Source organism: Stenella coeruleoalba (genome assembly GCF_951394435.1).
Source record: "Stenella coeruleoalba genome assembly, chromosome: 19".
NCBI classification, from domain to species: domain Eukaryota; kingdom Metazoa; phylum Chordata; class Mammalia; order Artiodactyla; family Delphinidae; genus Stenella; species Stenella coeruleoalba.
The window spans coordinates 6,101,678-6,129,026 of NC_137165.1; the positions used below are offsets into that span (position 1 = coordinate 6,101,678).

The 27,349-nt window shown below is 43.0% G+C and overlaps 1 protein-coding gene across 1 annotated transcript in view; it reads right to left on the reverse strand.

The window, feature by feature from the left end:
* Positions 1 to 27,349, reverse strand: part of DNAH9 (dynein axonemal heavy chain 9) — a 300,193-nt gene that overhangs the window by 93,580 nt on the left and 179,264 nt on the right. The window contains exons 44-49 of the mRNA XM_079903920.1: positions 22,602 to 22,764; positions 20,711 to 20,834; positions 11,387 to 11,529; positions 10,846 to 11,007; positions 10,428 to 10,661; positions 548 to 808 (exon numbers count right to left, since the gene is read on the reverse strand). Of these exons, the coding sequence (XP_079760046.1) occupies positions 548 to 808; positions 10,428 to 10,661; positions 10,846 to 11,007; positions 11,387 to 11,529; positions 20,711 to 20,834; positions 22,602 to 22,764 (1,087 nt within the window). The remainder of the gene's footprint in view (positions 1 to 547; positions 809 to 10,427; positions 10,662 to 10,845; positions 11,008 to 11,386; positions 11,530 to 20,710; positions 20,835 to 22,601; positions 22,765 to 27,349) is intronic.

Here is a 27,349-nt window from a genome sequence, read left to right on the forward strand (position 1 = left end):
CCTGAATACTTGCTAAGTTTGATTTTGTAGAATTTTTTCCTCATATTTTGGAGACGACATCTTTTTAGTCTCATATCTTAAATATTTTCATAGGGTCCTAAAAGGCTCATGTGTCCTATAGTACATAATGGGTAAAATGACCATGGACTGCATAGCTGGAAGATCTCTGGGCTTGGATTCTGAAGATGTGAGTTCAAGCCTGGCTCTAACATTGAGGTTTGTGACTCTGGGCAAGTCAGTTCTCTGGGCCCTGGCTTTCTCATCAGTGAAGCGAGGAGGCTGGACCAGTTGGCCTCTCCTGTCCTGACTGATTCTCACACTCACGTCTCTTGGATTTCATTGGTGGCTCGTGGATCCTGACATACAGTCAGCTTAAATAAACGTTTATTTGCTTAATGAATAAACCAGTGACAGCTGGTCCCAGCCAAGCCCTCCCGACTTTGCCTTTGTGTCCCTTTGGAACAGGAGGGTAGCAGGTTGTCTTTGGGTCACAGGAGAGTCTGCTCCTCCCCCGAGGGATAGGCAAGCACGCAGACGCGGCTCCTACCTTGCTGAGGGTGCTGAGGGCTGCCTGGGCCGCCGTGAGCGCTGGCTCTGCCTTGGCCAGGTCTTCCTCGCAGTCCTCCTGCTTCTGCTTCACCTCTAGCGTGAGGAGGGCCACCTTCTGCGCCTCCTTGTCTGCGATGGCTTTCTCTCTGCTTGCCTTGTCTGTCTCTACGCCCACCACCTGAATCAGCTTGTCTGCATCTGCATTCTTCTGTTTCAGTTCCACTTCCTGGGCAGCCAGCTTGGCTTTCAGATCATCCACCTGCAGCAGAGAAGCAGCAGGTTTATTCGGACATGACTGTGGGGGTCTGACCCTGCAGAGCAGAGAAGAATGCCGACTCCTGATGCAAAGGTGAAAAGCTGAGATCTCAGCTGGGACCAAGCTCCCTGACCTGGGAAAGAAAAGGAACCCTGGACTCCCTCTTCCTCTCCCCTCTGCAGTAAATGTGGTGGAAGATTCTAAGCAACACATGCCCTGACCTTCCTTTCTCCTTGATGCCCAAATGACATAGGCTGCTTCTCACTGACATTGGTGCCTATATTTTACAAAACCTCACATGCCTAACATAACACTTTGCACATAGTAGGCCCTTAATAAAAAACAGGCATTCTTTAATTGAAATTGGCCAATGTGGAACACACCAAGGATTTAGCAAACTATAAAAATGAGTGTCCACTGTGCATCCTGAAAGATGGAATATATGAACAGACAGTGACCAGACCATAAAAGTAGAACTCTGAATCAGAACTCACAGTAACCAGCCCAGGAAACCAGCCCATTATCTACAATAACCAGCTCAGGAAGCCAGCCTGCTACAGGTCATACTTGTAGGAAGTCAGATTACTGTCCAAGTAACAGTCCAGGAAGACAGATAACAACCTCTGTAACAATCAGCCCCAGATGGCCAGGACTTGATTAATAACTGACAACTTTCTTAATTTTGTCCCTGCTTCCAACGTAGGACCAATGAGAGAAATTCAAACACACACCCCTAACCAATCACACAGGGTGCCCTGCTTCCAGTCAGCCCTCCTCCAGCTTCCAAGGGCCAACAGCCTTCATCCAGGAACGTTCCCATCTTCCCACTATCAAGCTTTCCCACTCCTCTGCCTGCCTTTGTGTCTCTGCCAAAGTGCGAACAGTGGTGGCTGACGCCCTTGCTAGAGCAGGCTCTGAACAAAGAGCCTCTGAGTGTTCTCATTTGGTTCGTCTTCATCTATTTCCACAATCCTTTCAAGAAATCGATGACCAGGTTGAAATGGGACAGCAAGGATTCCGATGGTCCTGACCACCTGGGTTCCCTGCCCAGCCTCCATATTCATGTGCATCTGGAGGCAGTAATGAAGTGATGGGGATGTTGGCTCTCAGGAAACCTTCTAGTTCCCTGATCAGCTAGGGAGGGATGAATGGTTTTCTATGTGTTCAGTAGACTGTGATGGTTCTCAGAATGTGGTCCTTGGACCAGAAACATCAGCATCACCTGGGTACTTGTTAGAAATGCAAATTCTCCGGCCCACTCTGGACCTACTGGATCGGAAACTCTGGCAATGGGGCCCTGAGATCTGTGTTTTAACAGGCCCTCTGGGTGAATCTGATGCCCGCCTAGGTTTGAGAATCATTGGCCTAAGTCATGGCTTTTTCATGTGCAAGGAGAAGACTCATCTATTTCTGGAAAGTAAAAAAGCCAATTGTACTTGCAATATGGCCCATAAACTTTACATTGCAGCATGACCTCTCGTCCCTCATTTTCCTGAAGTCTATTTCACGCAACAACCAAATATTACTTCAGAGCTCGTGGAACGCGTCAAACAGATCCCAGTGCTTTATGATACAAAAATAAAACGGAGGCTTAGAAGCTTCTGATAATCCCTTTTCATGGCAGATCGAAAGAAAAGAAAATGAAGGCAGAAGAAAAAAAAGAACGCTCTTTAATTTTGTGTATCCATAGAAACTGGAGACTTTGCATTAACCTCAAATGAAGGCCTGCTCCCTAGAACTCGTCTTATGTTCCCGCATTGGAAGGTTAATCCATTTCCACCTCCCGTTGTTCAGCTGCAGAGAGTTATTTCTACAAGGACAAAGATGCAATTGTAAATCAAAATGATTGAACCACATAATCACTCCAGTCAGCAAACACACCAGTAACTTTTTGTTCCTTTTTAAATCTTGGGAGATTTGAGAAAATTGAAGTGGGTTTTTTTTTGTTGTTGTTATTGCTGTTTGTTTTACGGATTGCAGATTTGGCTTATGACCTCAGGCTCACATTACCGGCACTATGGGTGGGAGCGTTATAGCTCTTAAGCTGTGACGTGGAGTGACATGAGGGTCCCACCAGTCAGAAGTAGGCTGCTCCCCACAAAGCTACAGAGAAAGCACAACTCAGGGTCATTTTATGGCTCTTATGTAGTAGAACAGGACATTGAAATAGGTTACTTAAATTTTTTGTCTTCCTTTATTCCCTTATTCAAAGTATTCGAGCCATATTCTGGGTCTCTTCTTATTTAGACACTCCCACGCCTGGGTAGGAGGATTAAGAGGGAAAGTGTCACCAATACTGATGAGACCCTTTCTCTCAGTCTTGCCGACCCCATGACTATTGACCATATGTGCCAGGTGGGGGGATGCTGACTGAGTCCAGTGAGGACCGGATAGTGGTGAGAGACCCTCTCTTCTTTGAGGTCCAGGCACGTGATGTTACGGAGGGAGGCCAAGCTTCTCAGGACCTCCCCCCAGAGCTCCAGAAGAAGGAGAAGGAATCCAGGATAATCAGTCGCCAAAAACACTCCACTGAGGAGAGGAGGCCTGGAGATATCTTCCTTCTTGACTCAGAATCCATACGGTCACCCAACACCTTCTGATATGAATTTGGACTTCAAGCAGGCTTTCCTCTTAGATATAGATGTTTTCCATCTATAGTAGATATCTGTTAGGTTTGCCTGCCTAATAATAATAATTTTAAAAAACACTATGTTTTGGTAACATAGCTTGATTTTCCTTTGAAGACCTTTCCTTCGCAAGTCTTTGTATTTTGGGTGAAGCTGACTTTGGTGGTTGTGATGGATCCTGGCTTGGCCAATGAGAGTATCCAAGTTACAGAGATTGGTTCAACTATGGGCAAACCAATGACCCAAAGAGGTCAATCAGAGCCAACCCAGGAACTTGGCTGAAAATACTGGTAAAGAAGCAAAGCAGACAGAATACTAATCTGAGGTTTCAGAGGCATGGGGGTTGCCCGCTTGAACAGGGACATCTAGTGAATATGCAGCACCAGTCTTGTCCAAAGTAAACTCTATCCCTCACTTTTCAGTTATATGAATCAATCCACTTTTTTTCTGTTTTTTATTTTTTAATTTAATTTACTTTTTAAAAGATTTTTTTGATGTGGACCATCTTTAAAGTCTTTATTGAATTTATTACAATATTGCTTCTGTTTCATGCTTTTTTTGGTTTTTTGGCCGTGAGGCATGTGGGATCTTAGCTCCCTGACCAGGGATCAAACCTGCACCCCCTGCACTGGAAGGTGAAGTCCTAACCACTGGACTGCCAGGGAAGTCCCAATCCACTTTTAAAAATTTTGTTTTGTTGTCTTGTCTAAACCAACATTAGTTGGATTTTGGTTAGTTGCCATCGAAAGGGCCCTGATAAATATCTAATGCAATCTCAAAATTTTCTCTCCTCTTCTCCTTCCCTCCCCTGCTGTATTTTCCATCTTTTCATCTTTTTTTTTTTTTCTTGTAGGGTGAATTTGAGTTAGTTTTTTTTTTTTCACTTGCAACCAAAGGGTCTTGAGAAATACATCATCACAAATTAACTGTCAACTTCAGGTGGCCTGAGATTATTTTAAATCCCAAGATAAACTGAACTTAAAAGTTTCCAGATAGACAGATTTGTGGATTAAATCCTATCTGCAGGGAACTGGTAGTGGCCTACGGGCCACCATCTACGAACGCTTCTTCCGGCCAACAGACCCTCTTCCTCATGAACCCACTGGAGTTAGACACAGAAGCGAGGTCGCCAGTGAGAGAGGAAGGGAGGCCCCAGTCACACTGGGGGGCTCTGACTGTGTCACGAGAGAGAACTGACTGCCCTCCAAAGACTGACTTTTTAACTTGAAGTGACCAAGTCAACCTGAAATGCAAGATTAAGAGATTTCTACTCTTAAAGGAAAAAAGATGGACCCAGAGCTAAGTTAAACTCAGTTACGGAAAAATAAAGTTATATTCTGACCAGCTGAATCAAAGCATGAAATTATAAGTCTAAAGTTTATTAAATTTTAGATTACTATACGATTGTTAATTATTGTCATTATTACTACTTCCAATACTACTATTATTGCCAAATAAATTCAGGGTCTGTCTGAGCCTGAGCTGTAAGATCCATTTAGCCTACTCCTACCAGATTACGTACACCAAAAGCTGTCACAATTGGGTAGAAGGATACCGTAGAATATAATTCAAGTCATTATCCTTATACCAAGATTTATGGCGCTATACTTCTGTCCTTTTCTACCAAAGGAATAATTCCAGATGAAGGGTTTATATCAGAGTTAGGCACCCCAGATACCATTTTTACAAGAAGAATCATCATTATATAACCATCAATAAGTTTGGAATATACATCAGGTGACAGAATTGCAAAAGACCCATTCTCTACCCACTCTCTGAACTTGTAGGTGATTTTAGAACCTGTTCATTTGTTTATTTGCCTATCCATCTATCATCTACCCATCTACCCATTTATAGAACACACTCTATGTGCAACTGAATCCTGATTTCTGCCCTTGAAGAACTGATAACAGTATGGCATGATATATGCAAGAGAAGAAACATAATTCAAGGATTAATTCATGACATTGTTAATCAACCATACTTCAATTTTCAAAAAAAGGATGAATAATTCAAAGAACATAGAGAAAATAGAGAAGGGAATGTATACTGCTCAGAGCTTAGAGAGGGCTTCTGGGCAGGGAGCTATCAAATATTTTTAGATCCTGACAGTGACAAGTTGACAAGGTGGGGGCATATATAAAGACACAGAGATGTGAGCAAGCTGTGGAGTTTGGGGGGAACTTCAAATAGTAGTGCTGGACTTCAGGGTAGTAGAAAAGAGGAAGAGGAGAGTGAAGCTATATGCAATTTAAAAAGTTCCAGAAAAGTTCAGAGAATCTGAACTGCAATGTCTAGATCATTAAGGCCTACTGAAGAGAATACTCAGATTTGTGGTTTGAACAAAGAGCACGCTAAGAGCAGGAGAGAGGTTGGTCTGAAGATGTGCTGTCTAGCTTGGCAGCCACCAGCCACGCGTGGTTAATGAGCACTTGAAACGTGGCTTAAAATGTAGCATTCTAGTTCGTCTCTCTTACTGTATTCTGGCAGCATTCCAGACTGCAAGCACTTAAAACGTGGCTTGTTCCAACTGAGATGCGCTGTAAGTATAATCATACAAATGAGTTTTTGAAGCCTTGTAGGAAAAAAGGGAAAATATTTTATTAACAACTTTTTTTACATTGATTACATGTTAAAATGATAATATTTTGGATATACTGGGTTAAATAAAATGTTACTAAAATATGTGATAAAATTATATACTACTAAAATATATAATTAAAATAAAATTCACTTCATTTTTACTTTTTTTGATGCAGCTACTAGAAAATTTAAATTTGCATCTATGTCTTGCAGGGTGTTTCTATTGGATAGTGCTGGTCTAGAGTGCTGTCAGAATATAGTCAGGGAGACTAAGTAGAATGTTATTAATTAATTAATTAATTAATTCATTCAACAAATACTTTTTGAGTGCCTGCTCTGTCCACGCACTGTTTTAGGCACTTGGGATACATCAGCAAACAAAACAGACAAGGATCCCTATTCTTATAGAGCTTGTATCCAACAGATGGAGATAGACCGCAAAACATAAATATAATGAAAAGTAAATTATATAATTTGTTAGAGAGGGGCAAATTCTATGGGGAAAAGATAAAGTAGAGCAGAATAAGGGGATCAGGAGTGGTGTGGGGTCGCAATTTAAAATGGGGTCATCGGGTAGGATTCTTTGAGAAGGTGACATTTGAAGGAGATGAGGGAGGAAGCCTTCAGTGGATATTAGAGGGAAGAGCATCCCATGGAGAGGAACAGCCAGTACAAAGGCCTGAAGTGTCTGAGGAAAGAGCAAAGAAGGGGTGAGGTTCAAGAGGAATGCCGTGGGGTTGGGACAGTAGGAGATGGGGTCTGAGAGTTAACAGGGCAGGGCTGGGGAGGAGCCTCATTGTAATGAGGGAAATAGGGTCCATCTCAGGGTTTTAAGCAAAAAAGTGACATACCTGTGCTTTAAATTCATCACCTCACTCTGGCTGCTCAGCTGATGACAGACTATTCAGGGGGCAACAGTGGACGCAGATAAACTAGTTAGATGGTATCGTAGCTACCCAAGTAAAAGATGTCGGTGGCTCAGATCAGGGTAGTAGCAGTGTAGGAGGTGCAGTGGGATTCTGGGCATGTTGGCAGTCAGAGCCAACTGTGATTTTCTGATGGACTGGCTGTAGGTGGTGAGAGAAAGAGAGGCATGAGCAGAGTCAAGGGTGACCTCATAGAGTCTGGCTGATAGGTGATGCAAGAGGATGTGGGTGAAGCAGGCTTGGGATGGGGGAGACACTTGAGAGTTCAGTTTATCGAAATAATCTGGGTAAGAAGTGTCTAAAATGGGGGACACAGCAAGAAGAGTACCTCTGAGAGATACTTGGAAAACTTATAGAATGTATTAACGCTGAAATGTGGGAAGTGAGGGAAGGGGAGGAGCCTAAGATAACACTGCAGCTGCCAGGGTAGGTAACTGGGTAGATAGACGTATTATTCATTCAAGTAGAGAAGACAGAAGGAGAAGAAACAGACTGATGCCAGGACTCGGGAGGGTTCTCCACCGACTATGGCAGATAGAGCTGGATTCACCTCACGGTATAACCAGGCTTCTCCTTGTTAAACAGAGATTGCCTAAAACAGGAAAACAGACTCCGTTCATTGTCTGCTCAAAGCCCCAGGGTCTGTACAAGACAGAATACTGGGCACTGCTCTGTGAGTGTCAGAGCACCTTTCCCATTGTTTGCTCCCCAGCAATTGTCCTTTGCACAGACTGACCAGCAATTCCCAGAGGATAAATGGCTAGGAGGTGGAACAGGGGCTGGTGGGGATACAGAATGTTCTGAGGGCACTGTAGGTTGGGGGAGACAGGAAGAGGAAGAGCTGAGAGATGGTAAAAAATAAATCTGGTAGTACTGCATTCTGGGATTCTATCTTTTGCTGTTTTCTAGACGTTCAGAGATTGAGAGAACAAGAAAGGGATTGGGGCAAGAAGACGCTACCTTTCTCTGACAAAGGTGGGCACCAGGTAAGCTGCTAGGGCCTGGACTGGGATCTGTGTACTGTAGCTCTAAGAAGGGGGTTTGGTCATGACACTAATGGAAAGAGAGTAGCATCACAGATAATTGTCACATACGATTTGTTGACAAACATCGAGTTTGAACAGATCTCACCATGCTGGGAGGTAAACAAAGGGAAAAAAATGTCTTTATATAAATACAGGACAAAGAAAGGAATAGCATCTAGAAGACTATGATGAGCAACGCAGCTCTGAAAATGACCCATTACTGGATCTAGAAAAGACATCAGAAAAGCTATTCGGCATCATCGGTAGAATGGTTTCTGTGATATAGTTGCAGAAAAATAGGCTGAAACAAAAAAGCAACGTTGGAAAGGGAAAAGGATGAGATGAGGAAGGTCTGTGGGGATATCGAAAATGTAATAGTGTAGTTGAAGTCTTCACTGGAAGCCTAAGAAGCAGAAGCAATATTGCCCACGATTAGATTAGTATTGTTGAGGATAAACTTGAAAAGCTCTCCTAGAATGTAGAGGAAAAGGCCAAAGGGATGGAAAGCAATGAGGGAGCAGATAATAGATATGGAGCACAAGGAACCCATCTAGTTCATCATTGCTCCTGGAGGAGAGGCCCGACCAGATGAGCAAAAGCTGATAATAGAAGAAAAATCTCCCGAGCAGAAGAAATTCCACGTGTATAGATTGCAAGGGCTCATTGCATCCCACTAAGTGAACGGAAATCCTTTAGATACATTACGTCTATGAATCAAGAAACTGAAGTAGGGAGAAAGGGCAAGTCAGAAGGAGGAAGTTCAATAGAGCTATTCCAAAGGCAGAGCTCTGAGAAAGTGACAGTAAATGAAAGGCTTAGAAATCTAGAGCAACATGTGATGCCCAAGAATTAAATTGATTACAATTTTAGTTTAATTGTGCAAATGCATGAAATTTCATTGCCTTAATGAGAGGCCGGCTCTGCGGCTGGTAAGCAGAGCACAAAAAGGGGCCATTGAGGGACCAGCAATATTTGATGGGCATGAGCAGGGCAGAGAAGGTGCTAGAGCTGTCCCCAGCTCTCAAGGGAAGGACAGTAAATTAACTGAAATAGATTCGTTCCATTTGGAAGAGTAAGTAGAAAAACAAAACAAGGACAAGACAACAGGGGCCTTCTTCTGATGGCCAACCACTTAGGAACATTTGAGGGAACGCATGATATGAGACAGGATTTGTTTAAGAAATTAGATTCCAATGGCTCTTTGACAGATTACATGGTAAGACACAAGAAACATAAGAAAATTGGTATAACCCTGCAACCATTTCTCCCAGCCATTCATCTCTTCGGGTTTTGATGATGAAAGGACTATGTGTTGGAGAGGAAAAGAAAGTAGAGGAAAAGGAAGAGGTGATAAACAGAAAGACAGAAGAGGAGATTCAGGGGATTCCTGTGCCAGTGAGAGGAAGCGCCAAACTGCAGCTGGGGATGTGCACTTCCACTGGAGAACTCGGCTGGGCTTCTGGTGAGGCAGGAAAGACAGGGCCGGGCCTTAGGCAGAGGGCAATATCACCTCCTTGTTTTGCTTTTTAATGAGGCCATGATGCATGGAGGAATGGCATCTAAAACAGAAACTGCGTAGCATCTGAACAAGAAACTCTGACCATGAAAACTGCAGACCACGCGCAATAAAAATGCACAGGTTACTGATGACTCTGTACGACCTTTCACGTGTGGCACTTGACTAGTAAGGTAGAATTTAAGGGAAAACAGCTCTTAGAGTGCATGTATTGTGGCTTCAGGAGACGAATGGGCAGGACCGGGAGTTGATGCAACCTGGTGCCATCCAGGCCACCCTTCAACCCTCCCCCAGTGAATATTCCATCCCTAATCACAAAGACCCCACCCATTCAAAGGGCTAAAAATAGGATAAAAGGAGGATCAAAAAACCCTGCGGCGGGCTTCCCTGGTGGCACAGTGGGTGAGAGTCCACCTGCCGATGCGGGGGACGCGGGTTCGTGCCCGGTCCGGGAAGATCCCACATGCCGCGGAGCAGCTGGGCCTGTGAGCCATGGCCGCTGAGCCTGCGCGTCCGGAGCCTGTACTCCGCAACGGGAGAGGCCACAACAGTGAGAGGCCCGCGTACCGCAAAACAAACAAACAAACAAAAAAACCCTGCGGCGGGCCCCTCACTGTGAGGATGCCCGAACTCTTGAGTGTGTAACTTTCACTTCTGCACTGAATAAACTGCTTCTTTGCTCTCTTGGCTCCTCAGTGTGTGTGTGTGTTTTCCTTTGTGTTTTGTGTTCCTCGCCCAAACTCTTTTGGATGAGTTCAGCAAGAACCTGGACCTCTGATAAAGCTTTTTGGGTATCACTGGCACTGTCCTCATGGCACTGGGGCCTCTGGAGAGCAGTGTGTGGTCAGCAGACCGTGACTGTGGTCCTCCAGTCCTCTGGAAAGGGGCCGCCCCCACTACCTTCGAGCCCCCCGAAGGCAGGAGGACTGGAAGGACGTCGCTCACCTGGGCGGAGGTGCTGTGGAGCTTCAGCAGCCCGTTCTCCAGCCGCTCCATCTTGGACTTGAGCTCCCTTCTGTTCCTGCACAGCAGGCTCTGGTAGAGTCTGATGAACTCCAGGAATGATTTGGGGGTTGTGTAGTTGTAGCGCTGCTCATTGCTCAGATAGGACTGGGAGGTGTGGTTGACACTTGTGTGGACAAAAGCCATGAACTTGCTAATCGATGTCTTGACTGTGGGCTAGAATCAAAGGGCAGGAAATAAAGAGGTCATCTGGCCATGAAGACGGCAGGTGACTGCCCACCCAGCTTGTTGCTTCACCACATGGAAAGCTGTGCTCCAACAACCTGGAGTTGCCGGATGTGGGGTTCCTTGTACCCAGAGGTGGAGAGGAGCTTGAGGGGTGTCTCCTTTGCCCTCTCACCTCAATGTCCTCCGTGTTCTGCAGGAAGCGGAAGCTGACGGACTCCAGGGCTTGCTGCGGCCACTCATGGAACCAGTCGATGGCTGTGCAGTTCACGATGGCGGGGAACTTCCTGCTGCGGACCCTCAGCTTGGTCCCCACCGGGGAGAAACAGAGAGTCACCTGAGAAGGCAGAAGGGTGGGGAGAACCAAGAAGGTATCCAAGATGTACTTACAGAGAGACAGACATGGCCTTGGATTCTTCATTTCCCAGGAAACTGGGAAGCATATCAACAGAGACAAAAATCTGTAAATGCTAGGCAGCCTTTCCAGCCAAGGGATTAGAAATGCTGGGACTTCAGGAGGCAAGAAGGAGGCCACTGCCCTTGAAGCATGTGAGAAGGGCATCCTCGCACAGGTGCTCAGGCTGAGAAGGGCCTTGCACCCTAACCACTCACTCCCAAGACAATCAATAAGTACAGCTTATTGTGCCCAAAATATCCATAGAGGCTCCCATGGGCCATCTCTGGTCCTGTCTACCCCAGGCAGGGAATCCTTGTACCTTCAGTTGTCGTCGGACCCGCTCTATAAAGAACTTCCAGCAGTTCTCTCTGTTGTCAACAAGACCTTGGGTCTTGACTTCGTTCCTCACATTGCTTATGATGTGTTCAACCTCATCGTCAGAGTAGAGATCTGGGATCTCTCCTGGGAAGAATCGGAGCACAGATCCTTAATTATTATTTTTTACCAGATTGGCAAAGTTCTGAAAGTTAGATAAACTAGCGTATTAGTGAGGCAGTATATAATGGAAAAAATCTTTAAAAACTCAACTAAATATATAAAAATTAATATATGATGACCAATTAGAGTTTATCTTGGAAATGCAAGGACGGTTAAATATTAGAAAAATCTATGAGAATAATTCACTACATTATGGATTAAAGAAGTAAAACGATATGACCATCAAAACAGCTGCACAAAATTTCTGAAAATTGAGTTTGAGATTTCTTTTAACCAGATCATAGGTATTTGTCGCAGACCCAAAGCAAACATCATATCTGTTTACCAGTGAAATACTAAAATATTCTCTTTTGAATTAAGAACAAGACAAGCATGACTGCTATTCATGTTTTCTAGTCAACATTATACAAATGTCCTAGCTAACAAGTCAAGGAAAAGAAATAAAATTTATATGGATAGTTAAGGAAATAATAAAACTATTATCATCAAAATCTAATTTTCTAAATAGGAAATCTAAGAGACTATATACATAAACAATCAGAACTCGTAAGTGTGTTAAACAACAAGCTTGCTGGATACAAAATCAATATTGGAAATAAAATAGCATTTTTGTACTTCAGTGAAAAAAAGAGTTATTTTATTTAGAATACCAGCAAAAAAGTTATTTAGAATAACCAGCTATTTAGAATACCAGCAAAAGGTATTTAGAATACCAGCAAAAACTATAAGACAGGCAGTAATAAATATATAAAAAGATGTGCAAGATCTTGATGTAAAAACTATAACATTACTGAAGGGCATAAATAAAATCCAAAATAAATGGAGAAAAATACTCTGCTCATGGGTGGATGACTCAGTATTACCAGTATCACAAAGATGCAATTCCCCGCCCCCCAAAAATCAAATGGGTTTCTTTTTCAATCCTGAATTTGTTCTATCAGAAATCAAGTCTCCTTATAAAGCTATGTTAGTTAAAACAATGTGAAATTGGTACTTGGGTAAATAAATAGAACAATGAGTGAAACACCTAGAAACGGACCCAGATGTAAACAGGAAATTCATATTCAAAATCAGTATGCTAAAAAAGGATGAACAAATCAATAAGTGATGTTAGGATAATTCAATACTAATATCAAAAAATAAAATTAGAATACCAAGCAAAAATACATTCCAGGTGGATTAAAGACATGAATATGAAACAGTAATATTTTATAGATAAAATACAAAAGATTATTTTTACGGTGTTGGATAGGACACAATTTCTGAAATAGAGCACAAAAAGCACGAAACATAAAAAGACTAAGTTTTACAAAATTTAAACGAAATCAGCATGACAAAATTCAGATACAGACTTCCAAAAAGACATTTATGACCTACATGATGAACAAAGGGTTAGGATCCAGAAAATACAAAGGACTCTTACAAATCCATAAGAAAAAGAAAGAACCGAAGAGCAAAAGGGCAAACTGTATAAAAAGGCAACTAACATAAGGTGAATAGCCAATAAGCACTTGAAAAGATGCTCCAATGTCACAGGTAAGAAGGGAAAGGACAAAAATGAGATTCCATTTTATATCCTTTGGCAAAAACTGGTATGTCAGATAAACCAAGTGTTGGTGAGGTTAGGAGGAAACAGGTATTCAAGCAGAGAATAAATCTGTACAACTACTCGGGAGGGCAACAGGCACTTTTTAGTAAACTTGGAATGCACATACCAGACAATTTAACAATCTACGTTTTGGGCACCTGTTGTAAAGCAACTCTGCTTGCACACATCAGATGTTTCTATTTTGCAACACTGTTCATAATTGCATGGGTGTTTGTTTTATTGCTTTCTGTATCCCAACATGTTTTGTAAACAAATATAGAAAAACATAAAAGGAAAAAGTAAATGTGGGTGGTGAGAATGTGAAAACTGTGAGGGAGAGTCAGAAATTGAAAGAGGGGATAGAATAAAGCAAAATTCTGAATTAAGAACCAGCTGGTGGGCCCCTAGCTCACATGGAAGAGTTGGCCTTGGAAAAGAAGAATGAAGAAAACTGCAAAGAAATGCAGACAGACTGGGAGCTGTAAAGGTAGTAGTGAGGCCGATAGTGAATGGCATTAAGTTTTCTCAAGGAGAGAAATGAGCTTAAGGGATGTAAGAATGAAGGAAGCACTGGTGCAGTTAAATCCTGGAACACTGGATAGGAGGTAAAGATGAATGTGGTTCACTCCAGGATATTCTATGGCTATCAGAAAAGCTCTTTCCTATTTCCAGGACAAGGCTTTAGGTAGATGTTGAAGCTACGTGGACCTGAAGTCATATACAAGCTCCCCTTTGAAGTTCTGCACACCGACGTGCTTCTTCCTTCCTCCATAGCCAACAAAGAAATGTTAGCATCGTAGAAATGTTAGAGCGGGAAGAAGCCAGTGGAGCCACTACCTGTTCTGTTTCCTGTGGACTTGGGTGAGGTCCTCCAAGGTGGGTGGTTTGGCAAATGGCCTCTGACTAATCTGAGTGGTGGGAATTGTGATTCTTTTCACTACTGAAGCTGCTGCACTTCCCTGAACTACTGTATCTGGAGGAAACTCAACTTTCCAACAGATTTCTGGCCTTCACAGTCTGACAACACTAATCCAGCCAAGAGGTGGGTTAGAGTTTTATACTAATTAAACTTAATTGTTTAAATGGGAAAAATGAAAAAAATGAATTATCATGAAAATGATCATTTACTTTCTTCCCTTAATTGGACAAACTTGAGTTAATTTCCATTCATTATTTCATAGCATGCATACAAAATATCCAGTGCTACAAACTTGTCAAAATCAAGGTCTTACTAGTGGAAGAATCCATTTCAGCCTTATTTGATAAAAATAGGGGATCAGAGAAAACAGCTAGAAAAATGAAATGATATTTAGCATGTGTTGGGAGTTAAGGAGTTCAGCGAAGTTTTAAAAAGAGAAACACTCAAATGGAATTGATGCGAGCCATACTCATACTTCTGGGGCTGACTGCCTGCAGCGGTCTGAATTCCTTTCTCCTTTGCCCCTCTGACAATCTACATTTTCTTATCTATAAGTACATTAGAGAGTGAGAACCTGAATTCCCTTTGGTCTCAGAATATTTGTAATAATAGAGTCTGCATTCTTCACCTTTCTATTTTCTGAAATATGCAGGATTTATATCTTTTGAGGAGGCAAAGTATGATCTATAGGCTAAATCTGGCCCTCTATCTCTGCCTGCAAGCGAAGCCTGGTTTTTACAATTTTTAATGGTTGAAAAAATTAAAATAATACTATTTAATGACACATGAAAATTACATGACATTCAAATTTTGTTGTCCATAAATAAAGTTTTACTGGTCACAGCTACACTCATTCATTTAGATATTGTCTATGGCTATTTGTCCAATACTATGACAGAACTGAGTAGTTGTGACAGAGGCTGTATGGTCTGCAAAGCTGAAAATATTTACTTTCTGACCCTTTATAGAAAATGTGTGCTCGCCCTAGTTTATATGATCCCTTTAAGTGCCAAGATATTGAAAACACCTAGGCCTTTTAGAGCCTTTTTCCATGTTCTTAAGATGCGGGTATTTGTCACACAATTCCCAAGATCCCTTAGGAAGATCACCAGATGGAACTGAGCACCTCTGAATTGGGAGCAAAGTTTGCATTTCCAGGTTTGTTCCTCCAATTTCTCCTGACAACATTCCCGTCACTTACTGTGTGATGTAGGTAGTCATGCTGAAAGCAGGAGACTGAACTGCCAGAGGGGATTTTGTGATGTGGACAGAGGCAGAGGCTATTTAAATATTTGAAGAGTTTCCCCTTGTGACCTAAAGTTGGGAAGCCCTATTTCTGCTGCCAAGTGCAGAATGGCTTCTTGCGGTCCTTAACATGTCCTGATATTTTGCAAGTCAGACTCGTCATCATCTTCTCTGTGTGGTCTGGGGCTCTCAGAGGCCACAGTGCTTTGAGATAATTTAAGATGGTTTGGTTGGTTTGGAGCTTGGTAATAAAAAAGGCAAAGCTGAGGGTTATTCTGTGCGAACCAGTTAGCATCACAATGGCTTAAGGGCTTTGATCCCACCCAGGAACAACATTTTTCAGAAACATTTCCCTGGTCTCAAGGGAGAAAAAACAGGGAGTGTGGTGACTGTCTCAGGACCCCTGGCCCTCTCTCTGCATGGCTGGAAACTTTCTCAAAGCACGTGTTCAACAGTAATATCTAATATGTAAGATGACACATCTTTCTTATGATATTACACACCTTGGTTCAACGAATACCTCTTGAATGCTAATTATGGGCCAGGAGATGCGTTCAGTGCTGACAATGTAAATGGTGAAAATAACACAGTCTTTACAGAGAGTTATAATTATATCAGTGTTGTTTTATTTCCTAAGCTGGGCAGTAGGTATTTAATCCTTATCTTTTGTACCTCTGGATTATTTCAAAACAAAAAATGAACCAACAACAGACAACACGGTCTCTACCTTTCATAAGTTTACAATGTCGTTTCAGTACAATGGTGGTGTGTGCATCCACTGAATGTTAGAGAAACACAGAGGGATGTTTCTCATTCCTCGTGGCGACAGTGGATTAGTGAAGATTTCCCAGAGAGATAACATCCAAGATAAGTCTTGTACTATGGGTAGAAGTTAATCCAGAGAAAGAAGGAGAAGGGCATGAGGTTCAAAAGGAACGGCGCGAGCCAGTAAGGGTGTCAGGAGGCAGTCCAGTGTGTTATTTCAAGGAGGTGGGAATTACTAGATCATAATGGGGAGGTAAGCTAGTGAGGAAGGAAGGAAGCAGGTCCAAGGCAGCTGTTTTTTTTTTTTTTTTTTTTCTGTACAAAACAGCTTATCGTGCATTCACTTAGGAACTGATGAAGGAATTATAGTTTGATAGACCTTTTTGGAAGCAGTGAGGAGAATGGATGGGGGTGGGCCTCCCTGAGAGGTAGGGAGGTGAGTTAAGAAGTGTCTGCAATGTAAGCTTTTATATGTAGGATGGATAAACAAGAAGGTCCTATTCTATAGCACAGAGAACTATATTCAATATCCTATGATAAACCATAATGGAAAAGAATATATATAAAAAAGAATATATATAACTGGATCACTTTGTTGTATGGCAGTAATTAACACAACACTGTAAATCAACTATACTTCAATAAAATAAAAAAAAAGAAGTGTCTGCATTTGTTGAAGCAAAAGATGAAAAGATCAGTGGTAGTCATGACAGAGAAGAACGGATTCAGAAATAGCTAGGGGGTAAAACTGGTGGCAACTGATTATCTCTTGGACATAGGTGATGAGGGAGAGGAGGGAGGGAGAGGTTAGTAATGGAGGAGAATGCACAGAGACATAGTCTCAAGTAACTTGTATGAGAATTTAGTACCACATGAAGAAAAGAAAAGCTGTTACTCAAGCATCTTTTTGCATTACGCTCTGGGCATTTCTGTGTGGCAGCTGGAAGCAACCAGGTGCTGGTTTAAATTTCCATGGTTTATGGCTTGGGGACACATGAGGTAAACAGATCCCCTGAGACCACAAAGTATGCTTAGGAGGTCAGATACATGCTTAATGGCTTCTCTTTTGTCGTCTTTGCCATCTTTGCCACTTCTCTTTTGCCACTTTGTCTTTTTTCCTTTCAGGGAAACTGGGCCAGAATATAACTTGTGTAAAGCATAGATGGCCTATCAGGGAATCCAGTTCTAGATGCTCATGGGAGGAGAACAATCCAATGCCAAGACTGTTACAAATATTTCCAGACTTCACCTTCTCATGTGATGTGTACAGATCACTAACATGTCAGTCCTGCATCTAATCCTAAAGCACCTGGAAGATGAGAGGATCTTTTTGTGTTTTACATTCCAAGAGGAGATTTGGCCCAAACGTAATAAGGACAGTCTGTTTCGGGGACGGAGAGGCATATGGCTTTACAAGAGAGGGGACTCAGTTGGTTATCAACTATTCCAATAGACCACACAGAGGTTACTGACTGGAACGTGGAAGCTTACTAAATGGTTCTGAATACACAAATAGATGCAAAGTGATCTAGTCTGAGCCAGGGAAGAGAAATATTAATTTTGGAGTGAACAATTAAGCCTTTTGAAAAGCAAAAAGGAAATCCCAACACAAGATCCCAAAGTAAAATGAAGTATGAAATCTGGCAGAGTAAGGAGAGGAAAGGACACCACGCCTGGAGCAGACGAGGTCTTCTTAGCTGGGACTGCGGTAAAGTGGGCTTTCTGGAATGCTGGAAACCTGGAGGCAGGCGTGCTGTACCAAAAAACCAGGAAAGGATTCTATTTTCTCCCTTTAGATTAGGATGGGCCCGTGCTGATGCTGAGTTTGGTTGAAGGAGGACCAAGAGAGAACAAATTTTGTGAGAGTTTTTAAATACCTGCTTTTGATGGCCAGTGTACATTCTTCAGGAATTGTTATACAGGGCAACAAGGACATAGCAAGAATTGAACTTTTCAGACTCAGCAAGGGCCAGCATTTCATGCATAGTTTCACTAGAAGCTTCATGAGCCCCATTAAGGACTCTGGTAGCCAAAGAAAGTGACTGAAAGATAGGCTTCATTCACTCTGATTTAGGTGGCCACCCTGCTTCTTATACAATTATGTTGCTTTTGCTAAGAAACTTGATTTATTTTTTTAACTTTCAGTGAGGATTTCTTACTGTCAGTCTGTAACCAAACTGAGATGCAAGTGGCATAATGATGGGTTCTGAAATGTTTGGGTGGTGTCAGAGGTGGGATTTATGTGCTGAATTACCAATACAGTTTGATTCTGGAAATGGTGTCAGGAAACCAAGGGATGAAACAATGAACTAAAGAAGTGTGGGAGGAAAGCAGATAGCCTATGGCGTGAGATCATGAGGTCACTGAGGAAGATGTTTTGGGGGAGTGCTGAATCAGTGGAATTCGCTCACTGTACCTTATCTTCAACCTAATAGGATTTGTAGATGACTAGAGAGGGATGAGCTAATGACAAGGTAGCCCAATGTATAGTTTCCTAGTCTCTACTGTGTTATCCAAGAATGCAGTGATTGCACAACCCCATAAAATTGAAAAACTAAGTGGATGGGGAGGCTCTGAGGAATCTCTGTAGCTCTGCCTGGACTGGCAGTCAGTTAATTTCTAGCCAGAAATTATCTGACAGGGAAAATTAGAACTCAGATATGCTCAATTCTCCCTGTCAAAATGGTTAAGATAAAAGGGATGAAGATTAGAAAAGTATTACTTTTAATTGTAGCTCCATTTTAACATGTGTGTGTAAATCCTGTTTTTGTATAGAAGCCTTAAAAATGTGAGTTTGAAATTCCATGACTTTGAAGCACACTGATTGCATTAAGTTTTCACTGGGCAGGGCTTCAAAAATTCATCTGAACTTGAAACAAGTTGTTTTCTAAATGAAAAATTTAAAATACTTAATTGAGGAATAAAATTTCAATTGGTAAAAGTGTATCATCGTTTGTGTCTCAGACGTTATTATAGGAGAAGGTGACCTGGCTGGATTGGAGCCAAATGAGATACAGGGTGAGGCTGGCAACATGCCTGGCATCTCCAAAGCTATAAGTCTTTGGAAGCACAATTTTACCTTTTTTGATTGTTTTAGAAATTAGACTTTAGGGTGCAGCTTCAGGGTGGGAGGACAGTTCGACCCGTCTCTCATTATTTGGTAAAATAACAAAAGGTGAGGCAGTGTTGTAGGTGAAATACTGTTGTAGAAGGTGGTGGGATGTTAAAAAGACAGTATTTAAGGAAAGGACAATTTGTTGGATTGGAGGAGAAAAGGTATAAGAGTTAGTAGGCAAATTCCTGGATATGAAACTAACTTAAATAGGGCAGGTCGGGAAAGGAACGAGAGGGTGGGATCAGTGTTATGGTTGGAGCCATCAGTCCCAACCTGATGCGACTCTGGTCCTCATCAGGAGGAAGTTGAAGGTTGCTCACAGAGCCTGCTAGTGCATGGTCTGGACCAAAGACCAGCGGCTCGTCATGGAAGTGATAGTAAAATGGCCTGGGGTACAAGGGCACAAAGTTTGAAGCAGTCAACGATTCTGAAGCAGTAAAGTTCCTAGAGATTGCATGGAAAAAGCCATCCTGAAATATATTATATATGACATGGAATACACTTTGGAGAAGTATATTGTGATCACGGTCCTTTGACTTCATAAACTAAAGAGGATTTAGTCGGAGAGCCAGGAGGTGAACTGTAGAGAAACAGGCTTTCTGAAATGGAAATCTGGAAGCAGAAATTTTGTTCAGAACATCTGTGCACTGACTATTTTATTAGCCCAGATAAGAGGTGGTTTTATAGATGCTAAATTTGGGTTAAGAGTCAGGAAATCATATTCTCCTTTTAATTAATATAAATATACATACACCCCAAATTTCTGAAAATGCATAATTTTTATACTATATTGTTTTATCTTCTTGGGCATATATACATATATATATATCTTGTGTATGTTTATGTATATTTATATATACATATATGTGTATACTTAAACTTTTTTTTCTAGAATGGTTGGCATAAGTCCTGAATCCCTAAAAAAATAAGGGCAGCAAAGTATCAAGAACTGAACTTTCCACTGAAGTCCTGTCTTGCACTGATAGTGTCCCAGGGAAGTTGAGACAGCCTTTGTCAAGTTCTTTGTAATCTAAGAAAAATTCATAAAGTTCTGAATCCTTGATTAATTAAATTGGCAACGTAACCTTGCCCTCTTGGGTAAGTTCTGTGTGTGCAGGTACTCTGTGTGTGTATGTTGCTGCTAATGCCTTCCCTCCCTGAAATACTGAACACATCCCAGTTTCTCTCTGTCTTGGGTGTGGGGAGGGAAGAGCACCTGCTCTCTGGACTCAGCAGATCTGCAGGCCCTAACCTACTTTCCCCCTCTTGTCATATCTAGTCCCACTAAGAAAGCCATAAGACTACTGTCTGTTTTGCATGTAAAGAGAATAAAAGACAGCAGGCCCAGCAGCAATCCTAGAAGGACCTTGATGAACCAGTTCTCCACTGTGTCAGTTTTCTCCCTCATTTCTATGACCTCGCTCTTCTGACCTAGAACAAAATCTCCACCTTGGAATGACTCCAACTCCAGCAGGAATTGGTTAGAGACATTCAAGTGCAGAGAGTCTCTTACCAGATGCCAAGAGGTCATTAATGAGCACAAGGAACTTCTCATCAGCTACTTGGGCGTCTGTCATGAGAAACAAGGTGCTGAGATTCTTTACCCCGGCTTTCAGGCACAAGCTGGCCAGGTCCGCCTGCAGAAACAATGTCAGAGATCTCTGAGAAGAGGGCTTTCCTGATAAGACACCAGCAATGGGAGGGAGGGAGGAGTGCTATCTTGCACTCACAGGCCGGAAAATATGCCTCATTCCCAGGCCTCGATCCCAATAGAGGTGCGCAAGTAGAATAAATAATGATGATCTTTAACTCATACAACCACTGTGGCTCCTGAATTAGCTTCTAGAGCTCCTGCTTTGTGCAAACAGGTAACAGCTTTCCAAAGGACAGAGATGTTCCCCTGTTCATCTGTGTTACTTATATCATTATACAAATGAATGGCTTGCCCCGGGAGGCAAGTGATTGCTCTTGGTCCTGACAGAAGAGGCATGTACTTGGGCCTCCTGGCCTAGGGGATGAATATATCATATAGTAGCAGAGTCTTATGTCCTTATGGCTAGCTCCAGCAAAGACTTTTGCTGTTAAAAAATATATTGGGGAACGTACACACACACACTCACACATACGCACACACAATCATTTGGTAGGAACTTACATCCATTCAAAACTATAGGTAGATGAAGTTTGGGGCTAGGATGCCAGGCCCTGAATTTTTCCAGCTTGGTCACTCTTGCTTCCTTTGATGCATCCCTTTCCCGAAGCTCAGCCGTTGGTCCGTAATCTTAGTCATCTCTCTCTCACACGACTCAAAGCTCATTCTATATCAGCCTCACACATTTCCTTATAGCAGAGCTTCCTCTGTGTCCAAATAATTCCCCTTTGACATTAATAAACTTCCTTTTAGATCAGTGGTCCTCAACCAACGCATTTACAGAATCACTTAAGACAGTGTTTCCCAGCTCTCCTTAGAATCACCCAGGTTACTTTCAACTGTCCTGATGCCCAGGCCAATCCCCAGGACAGTTAAGCCAGGATTTCTCGGGGGTGGGATGCAGGCATCACTATTATTTGAAGGGGATTCCAGTACATGGCCAAGGTTGAGAACCAGTGTCTTAGATCATTCTGTAAATGCATGATTCTCATGAGCACTATCTTGTCTTTTCTTTTTTGGAAGCACTAAAGATTGACCTGATGTGAACCTGGAGTATGACCTTAGATGTGGCCAATCGCAAGAGGCTGAGCTGTGGTTTCAGAGCAGCAGTGAGCCTGACCAGCTGAGAGATTATGAAGTCGGGTGGACAGGTCTGGCTCTGTGCAGGCTGGAATTCTCCCAGGGACAGCAAGAGCAGCATCTTGATGGAAATGACCTCATGACTCCCTACTGGGCCTCTATTGTTGGCCATGGATCAAAACAGGGGGCTGGACAAAGTGACCTCTGAGGGTCGTATTTAATGCCTTTCTCCACTTTCAGGGTGTGCACCGTGGCTCCTAAGTGCCTTACGTCTCTTCATGTCACTGAAGGTCCCAGCGGCTGGTGGTTACTGAACCCATCCTTTAATATATGCAATTCTTATAAAACTTGGGCAGTATTCCTTCTGTCTGCTAGGGCCGCTGGAGAGCTGTGTGCTGAATTTGATGTAGCTGTGCTTCCGATTTGGGTGAGAGCTGAGGCCCTACAGATGCACCTAAAGCAGCTGAGGTCTCCCAGATGCAGACCTTGGGAAGGTCGGTATTCTCAGGGTCTAAGCACCTCCAGTCACCAGCCCAAAGTCTAAGAAGAAGGTGGACAGATGATTAAGGGGAGATTCTGGGCGAGGGAGCTGAAGAGCTAATGCAGGGTGACCGGGAGTCGTGGGCAGCTGGGGAGAGACAGAGCCTCCCCCCCGCAGCGGCCGGCCCCCTACCTTGAAGTCAGGAATCTGGTAGCCTCTCCGCAGCGTGATCTGGAATACATCCATGGAGCTGATGAAAGCCGCGAGCCTTGTCAGACTCTGCCTGCCGCTCCCCGCTACGCCAACCAGCAGAGCGTTTCCCCGCGGGCACTCCAAGATGCGATTGATGTGGCAGCTGAGGGAGGGAAGCAGAGGCACAGGGCTTTGATCAGACTTCCCTCCGTGAGGAGCAGGCGTAATGGTCCGGGTGAGGACTGGAGCCCTCCTTGCAGGCACATCCTGGGCTGAGCTTGGGAAGAGGGCGTTAAATTGTCCCCAAACCTCGCCTCACCTCTTGCCTGAGTGGACTGAGGTCGCCCTGTTCTGCTTTAAGCCAAAGCCTCTGGTGAAGCAGTGGTGGTGGAGGAAGAGCCCAAGGCAGTCAGGCAGGATTGGACGGCATGTGTGATGCTGACAGGAGGGACCTGGGTTTATAGGTCTAATTATGGCCGCAGGGTAAGTTCCTACTAAGACACTTTTCACGACTTTTGATAAATACTGAAAAACTGGCCCCCAGAATGGTGGCATCAATTTCTTCTTAGGTAGAAGTCATCAAAAATTGACTCTATGATACTGGAGGGTGAGGATATGTTAGACTGTGCTAGTCGAATGTGAAAGTGAAGCCAGTGTATTTGGGGATAACACAACCAGTGATGAAGCCGCTGTGGAGGGCTTGCATGTCACTGAATTTACGTAGTGACATTTTATTCCCCTAAATACTCAGAAGGTATGTACTGACTACTTTTAGCTCTTTTTATGATTTTACTTTTTCGTTTATAATTATTTAGTTGTGATACTCTGTCTTGTATCAGACAGGTGTACACTTCTCTTGCTCCCTTATTAAACCATGGTTTCTAGACATCCGAAGAGTGTGTATACTCATCTTGTTTTCTCTGTAGTGCTAGCACATTAAAGGCATTCAGACCTGATACTCAGCATCACATTTGAGGTGAGGTAGGTGCAAGGAATCATCTGCTTTGTGTCTACATGAGACGGTGCCTGGCTACAATGATAAAAGGAGAAAATATGGTGCTAAGATATCCAGGTCCTCTCTTCAGATTCAAAAGAAGAGGGGGCAGGAATGGACTACTGAGGAGAGAGGCAGGCATGGGGGAGGAGAAGTCCAAGTAGGTTCTGCGGGCCACCCAACACCCAGCTCTATTCTGGAAGGCCTGAACTCAGCTTAGCATGGTCCATGCTGTTCAATATCTAAATGGAAATGCATCATTAGTGCTGAAGTTTCCAAAGAAGGAATGGTTAAGTCTGCAACTGTCAGCATTGGGTTCCAGCTGGGGATTCATTAACAACCTCTGACGAGGGCAAAGGACTCTGCATTTAAATTACAGAATCTAAAAAGAAGATCAATATTCTAAAGGATTCCTGGGCCAGAAAACCAAGGCAGTCAGAGTTAAGCCCATTACTGAGTTTCTGGGAGATTAAAAACAAAAGCTGAAAATGTACCACAGCACAGCTGGAGGAAGCTGGCTTATTGAAGACTAAACACACATACACACACACACACATACACACATGTACGAGAACCAATAAGATGCACAAAAGAAGGGGCACAAAAGAAGTACATCTGAAGTTCCTTTTTTTGTCAATAAATGTGAAGCGATTCTAAGAGAAAAAAGAGGAGGCAGAAAAACACACGTCGGAATGAAAAAAACGAAGAAAAGGGTAGACAGAGATAATGCCAAAAGCAGGGGGAAAGATCTAGTGTGAAGCTTTCAGAAAAAGTAGAACGAGAATGTGTTGCAATGGTGAAGGAAGTCAGTAGGAGAGCAAATGGTGCTTTTAGGAAAAGAAAACAACAGCGGAAAGATAAAGATTAACACCATGGACCGCTTAGTAAGTGCGAAGCACTTGTCATGGAGGAGGAAACTGAGGCTTGGGGAAGTTGTGTCCTTCGCAAAGCACCACCGCCAATTAGTGGCAGGATGAGGATTAGAACTTGGGCCTGGCCCTTGGGGCTCCTGGGAGAGCGCGTACAGACTCATCGGGGCACTGTGTGGAGTGACGCCGACAGCTTAGTCACCTGTGTTTCTCACCGGGCTGTTCGGCATTCTGTTTTCCGGTATAGGAGGGGAATGCTTCTGCTTTCTCTGAGGGTAGAGGCAACAAAGAGGATCAAGGAGCCCCCAGGAGGGGAGGGAAGGGCAGTGCAAGAAGGAAGTCATGGGACATTGATATTTTAAAACAAGCGTACAGGAAATTATACATCCAGATACATTTTATTCTTCCAAATTGTCCCCCTCAAGGCAGTTCATTATTCCAGTTATTTTGCCATTGCTAATGCAGCTCAGGTTTCTCTTTGGAAACTATCTTCAGAGCCTGGTTAGGAGCCTCAGGAGAAAAGCCAGTTTTCATCGTCTTATTTTTTCCTTAAGAACAGTATTAGGCAGTTTGATCACCCATGCTGGAAACCACATTGACTGAATCACTTGCTATTCTCCCAAATTACATTTACCCTGAAAAGATAAAGATTTTCTTCAATTCCAAGACTATGACACAGGCTCTGGTAGCTCTTAGAGAGGAGGGAAAATACTCCCTGAAGTTTCACCAGATTAGTGAACAAACACCCTAAAACCCTTATTACTGACCATCTGCCATGCACCAGACGCTGTCCAAGGTACTGGAGATTCAGCAGTGAGCAAGAGAGTCTGTGTGTTCAAGGAGCTTACACTGGATTAGGAGAATGTATGAAGCATTGTAGTGTGATGGTCCTGAGCGGACACTCTGCATGAGTGTTGGCTTTGGCTTACCTCTTCCTGGGGTGTGTGTGATGCTGGACAACTTCCCTCATCTCTCTGGGTATCAGTTCCCTTATTTATAATATAGGGATAATAGTAGACCTGACTTTCTTCAAGGTGTTTGTGAAGCCCAAGAGAATTGATGCAGGAAGAACACCGTGCACCAGTCCGTGGTGAGCTGTGTTCAGTGCGGGTCTCACATGTCAGATCCAATGCCGCCTCCTTGGTGAAGCCTCCCTCACCACTCTATTTACAACTGCACTTACCTCCAAGGACTCTCTATCCCTTTTACCTTTCTGTTTTCCTCTGTATCATTTATCTTATATGATGTGCTAAGAAATTTTACTGAGTACCTGCTATGTTCCAGACACTGTCCTAGGTATTGGGGATCTAGCAGTGAATAAGACAAAGATCCCTACACTCATACTAAGACCATCTAATCAATAAATAGGTGTTGGATGGATGGATGGATGGCTGTATACAAATTAATAGAGTGATTAATCATGACAAATGTAGCAGGGGAGTCAAATAATATAAGGTAAGGACACAGCAGTGACAACTGACTTTAGCCAGAGGTTGGTCTGTGGTGACTTTGATAAGAGCTTCTTTGTTCAAGTGGTAAGAAATGGACCAAGGAACAGATGAGAAGCAAGAAAGTATGAATAGTAAAGGCAACCTTTCTGATGAGTTTTTCTTTGAATAGGAGCTGAGAAACAGGGGTAGGGGGTGAAAGAGATATAAGAGTCAAGGAATAGTTTATTCTTTTTTTGATAAATGATAACATGGCATGTTTGTATGCTGATATGTATGATCCAGAAATGAATGAATTGATCATGGGGAAGAGGGAAGAGAAGGAAAGAGAAAAGAGGAGAGAGGGATTTCCCTGGCAGTCCAGTGGTTAGGACTTGGTGCTTTCACAGCTGAGGGTGTGGGTTCAATCACTAGTCAGGGAACTAAGATCCCACAAGTGGTGAGGCACAGCCCCCCAAAAAAAGAAGAGAGAGAAGAGGGAGGGAAGGATCATTGCAGGAGGGAGTAAAGTCACTGAGAAGGTGATAGGAGATGGGAACCAGGGCACACGTAGAGCGTTTGGCCTCAGGTAGGCACAGGGATGGTTCCTTAGCTGAAATGGTACAGAAGGCAGGACTTGTGGGTGGGATGCAGGTGGGATACAGAGAGGCTGTTCGATCTGATGGCAGGGAGATGAGAGAATCGTCTTCTGGCTGCTTTCATTATCTCAGCAAAATTGTGCTCATTAATTGGGAATAAAGAGAGGGGAGAGATGTTAGAAGCTTGAGGAGAGAGACGTGTGATGCAGTCATCACACAAAGGGGAAGACAGCAATCGGCCCAGGGTCATAGAGGAGAGTTTCTAGCAAAGTTGAGGGCCCACTTGAAATTTGTGGCTGACAATCGCAAGAAAATCAAGTCAACATGATGATGGTTTTTCTTCAATAATCTCCACATGTTTAGGGGCAGGTGTGGAGAAAAAAGATAGTGAGGTTTAGCTAGTGTAGAGCTTTGTCACATGGATGCAATGACAGGAAAGTTAGGGGAGCTTGTACTGGGTGATGGAGTCTATGGTGGTCGAGGAAAGTAAAGACATGGTGGACAGAAGGATAAAGGAGTTTGACAAAGTAGGTGGTTCCATGAAATGAAGTCTTGATGAAGTTTGAGAATAGCTGGAATGTATTTATTTGCAACAAAATGGATGGACCTTGAGGGCATTATGCTAAGTGAAATAAGACAGAGAACAGTAAATACTGTATTATCTGCCTTATATGTGGAATCTAATAAAACCAAACACACAGAAACAGGTCAAACTTGTGGTTGCCAGAGGTGGGTGGAGGAATTAGGTGAAGGGGTCAAAAAGCACGAACTTCCAGTTATAAGATAAGTAAGTTCTGGAGATGTAATGTACAACACGATGACTGTAATTAACAATACTCTATTGTGTATTTGAGAGTTG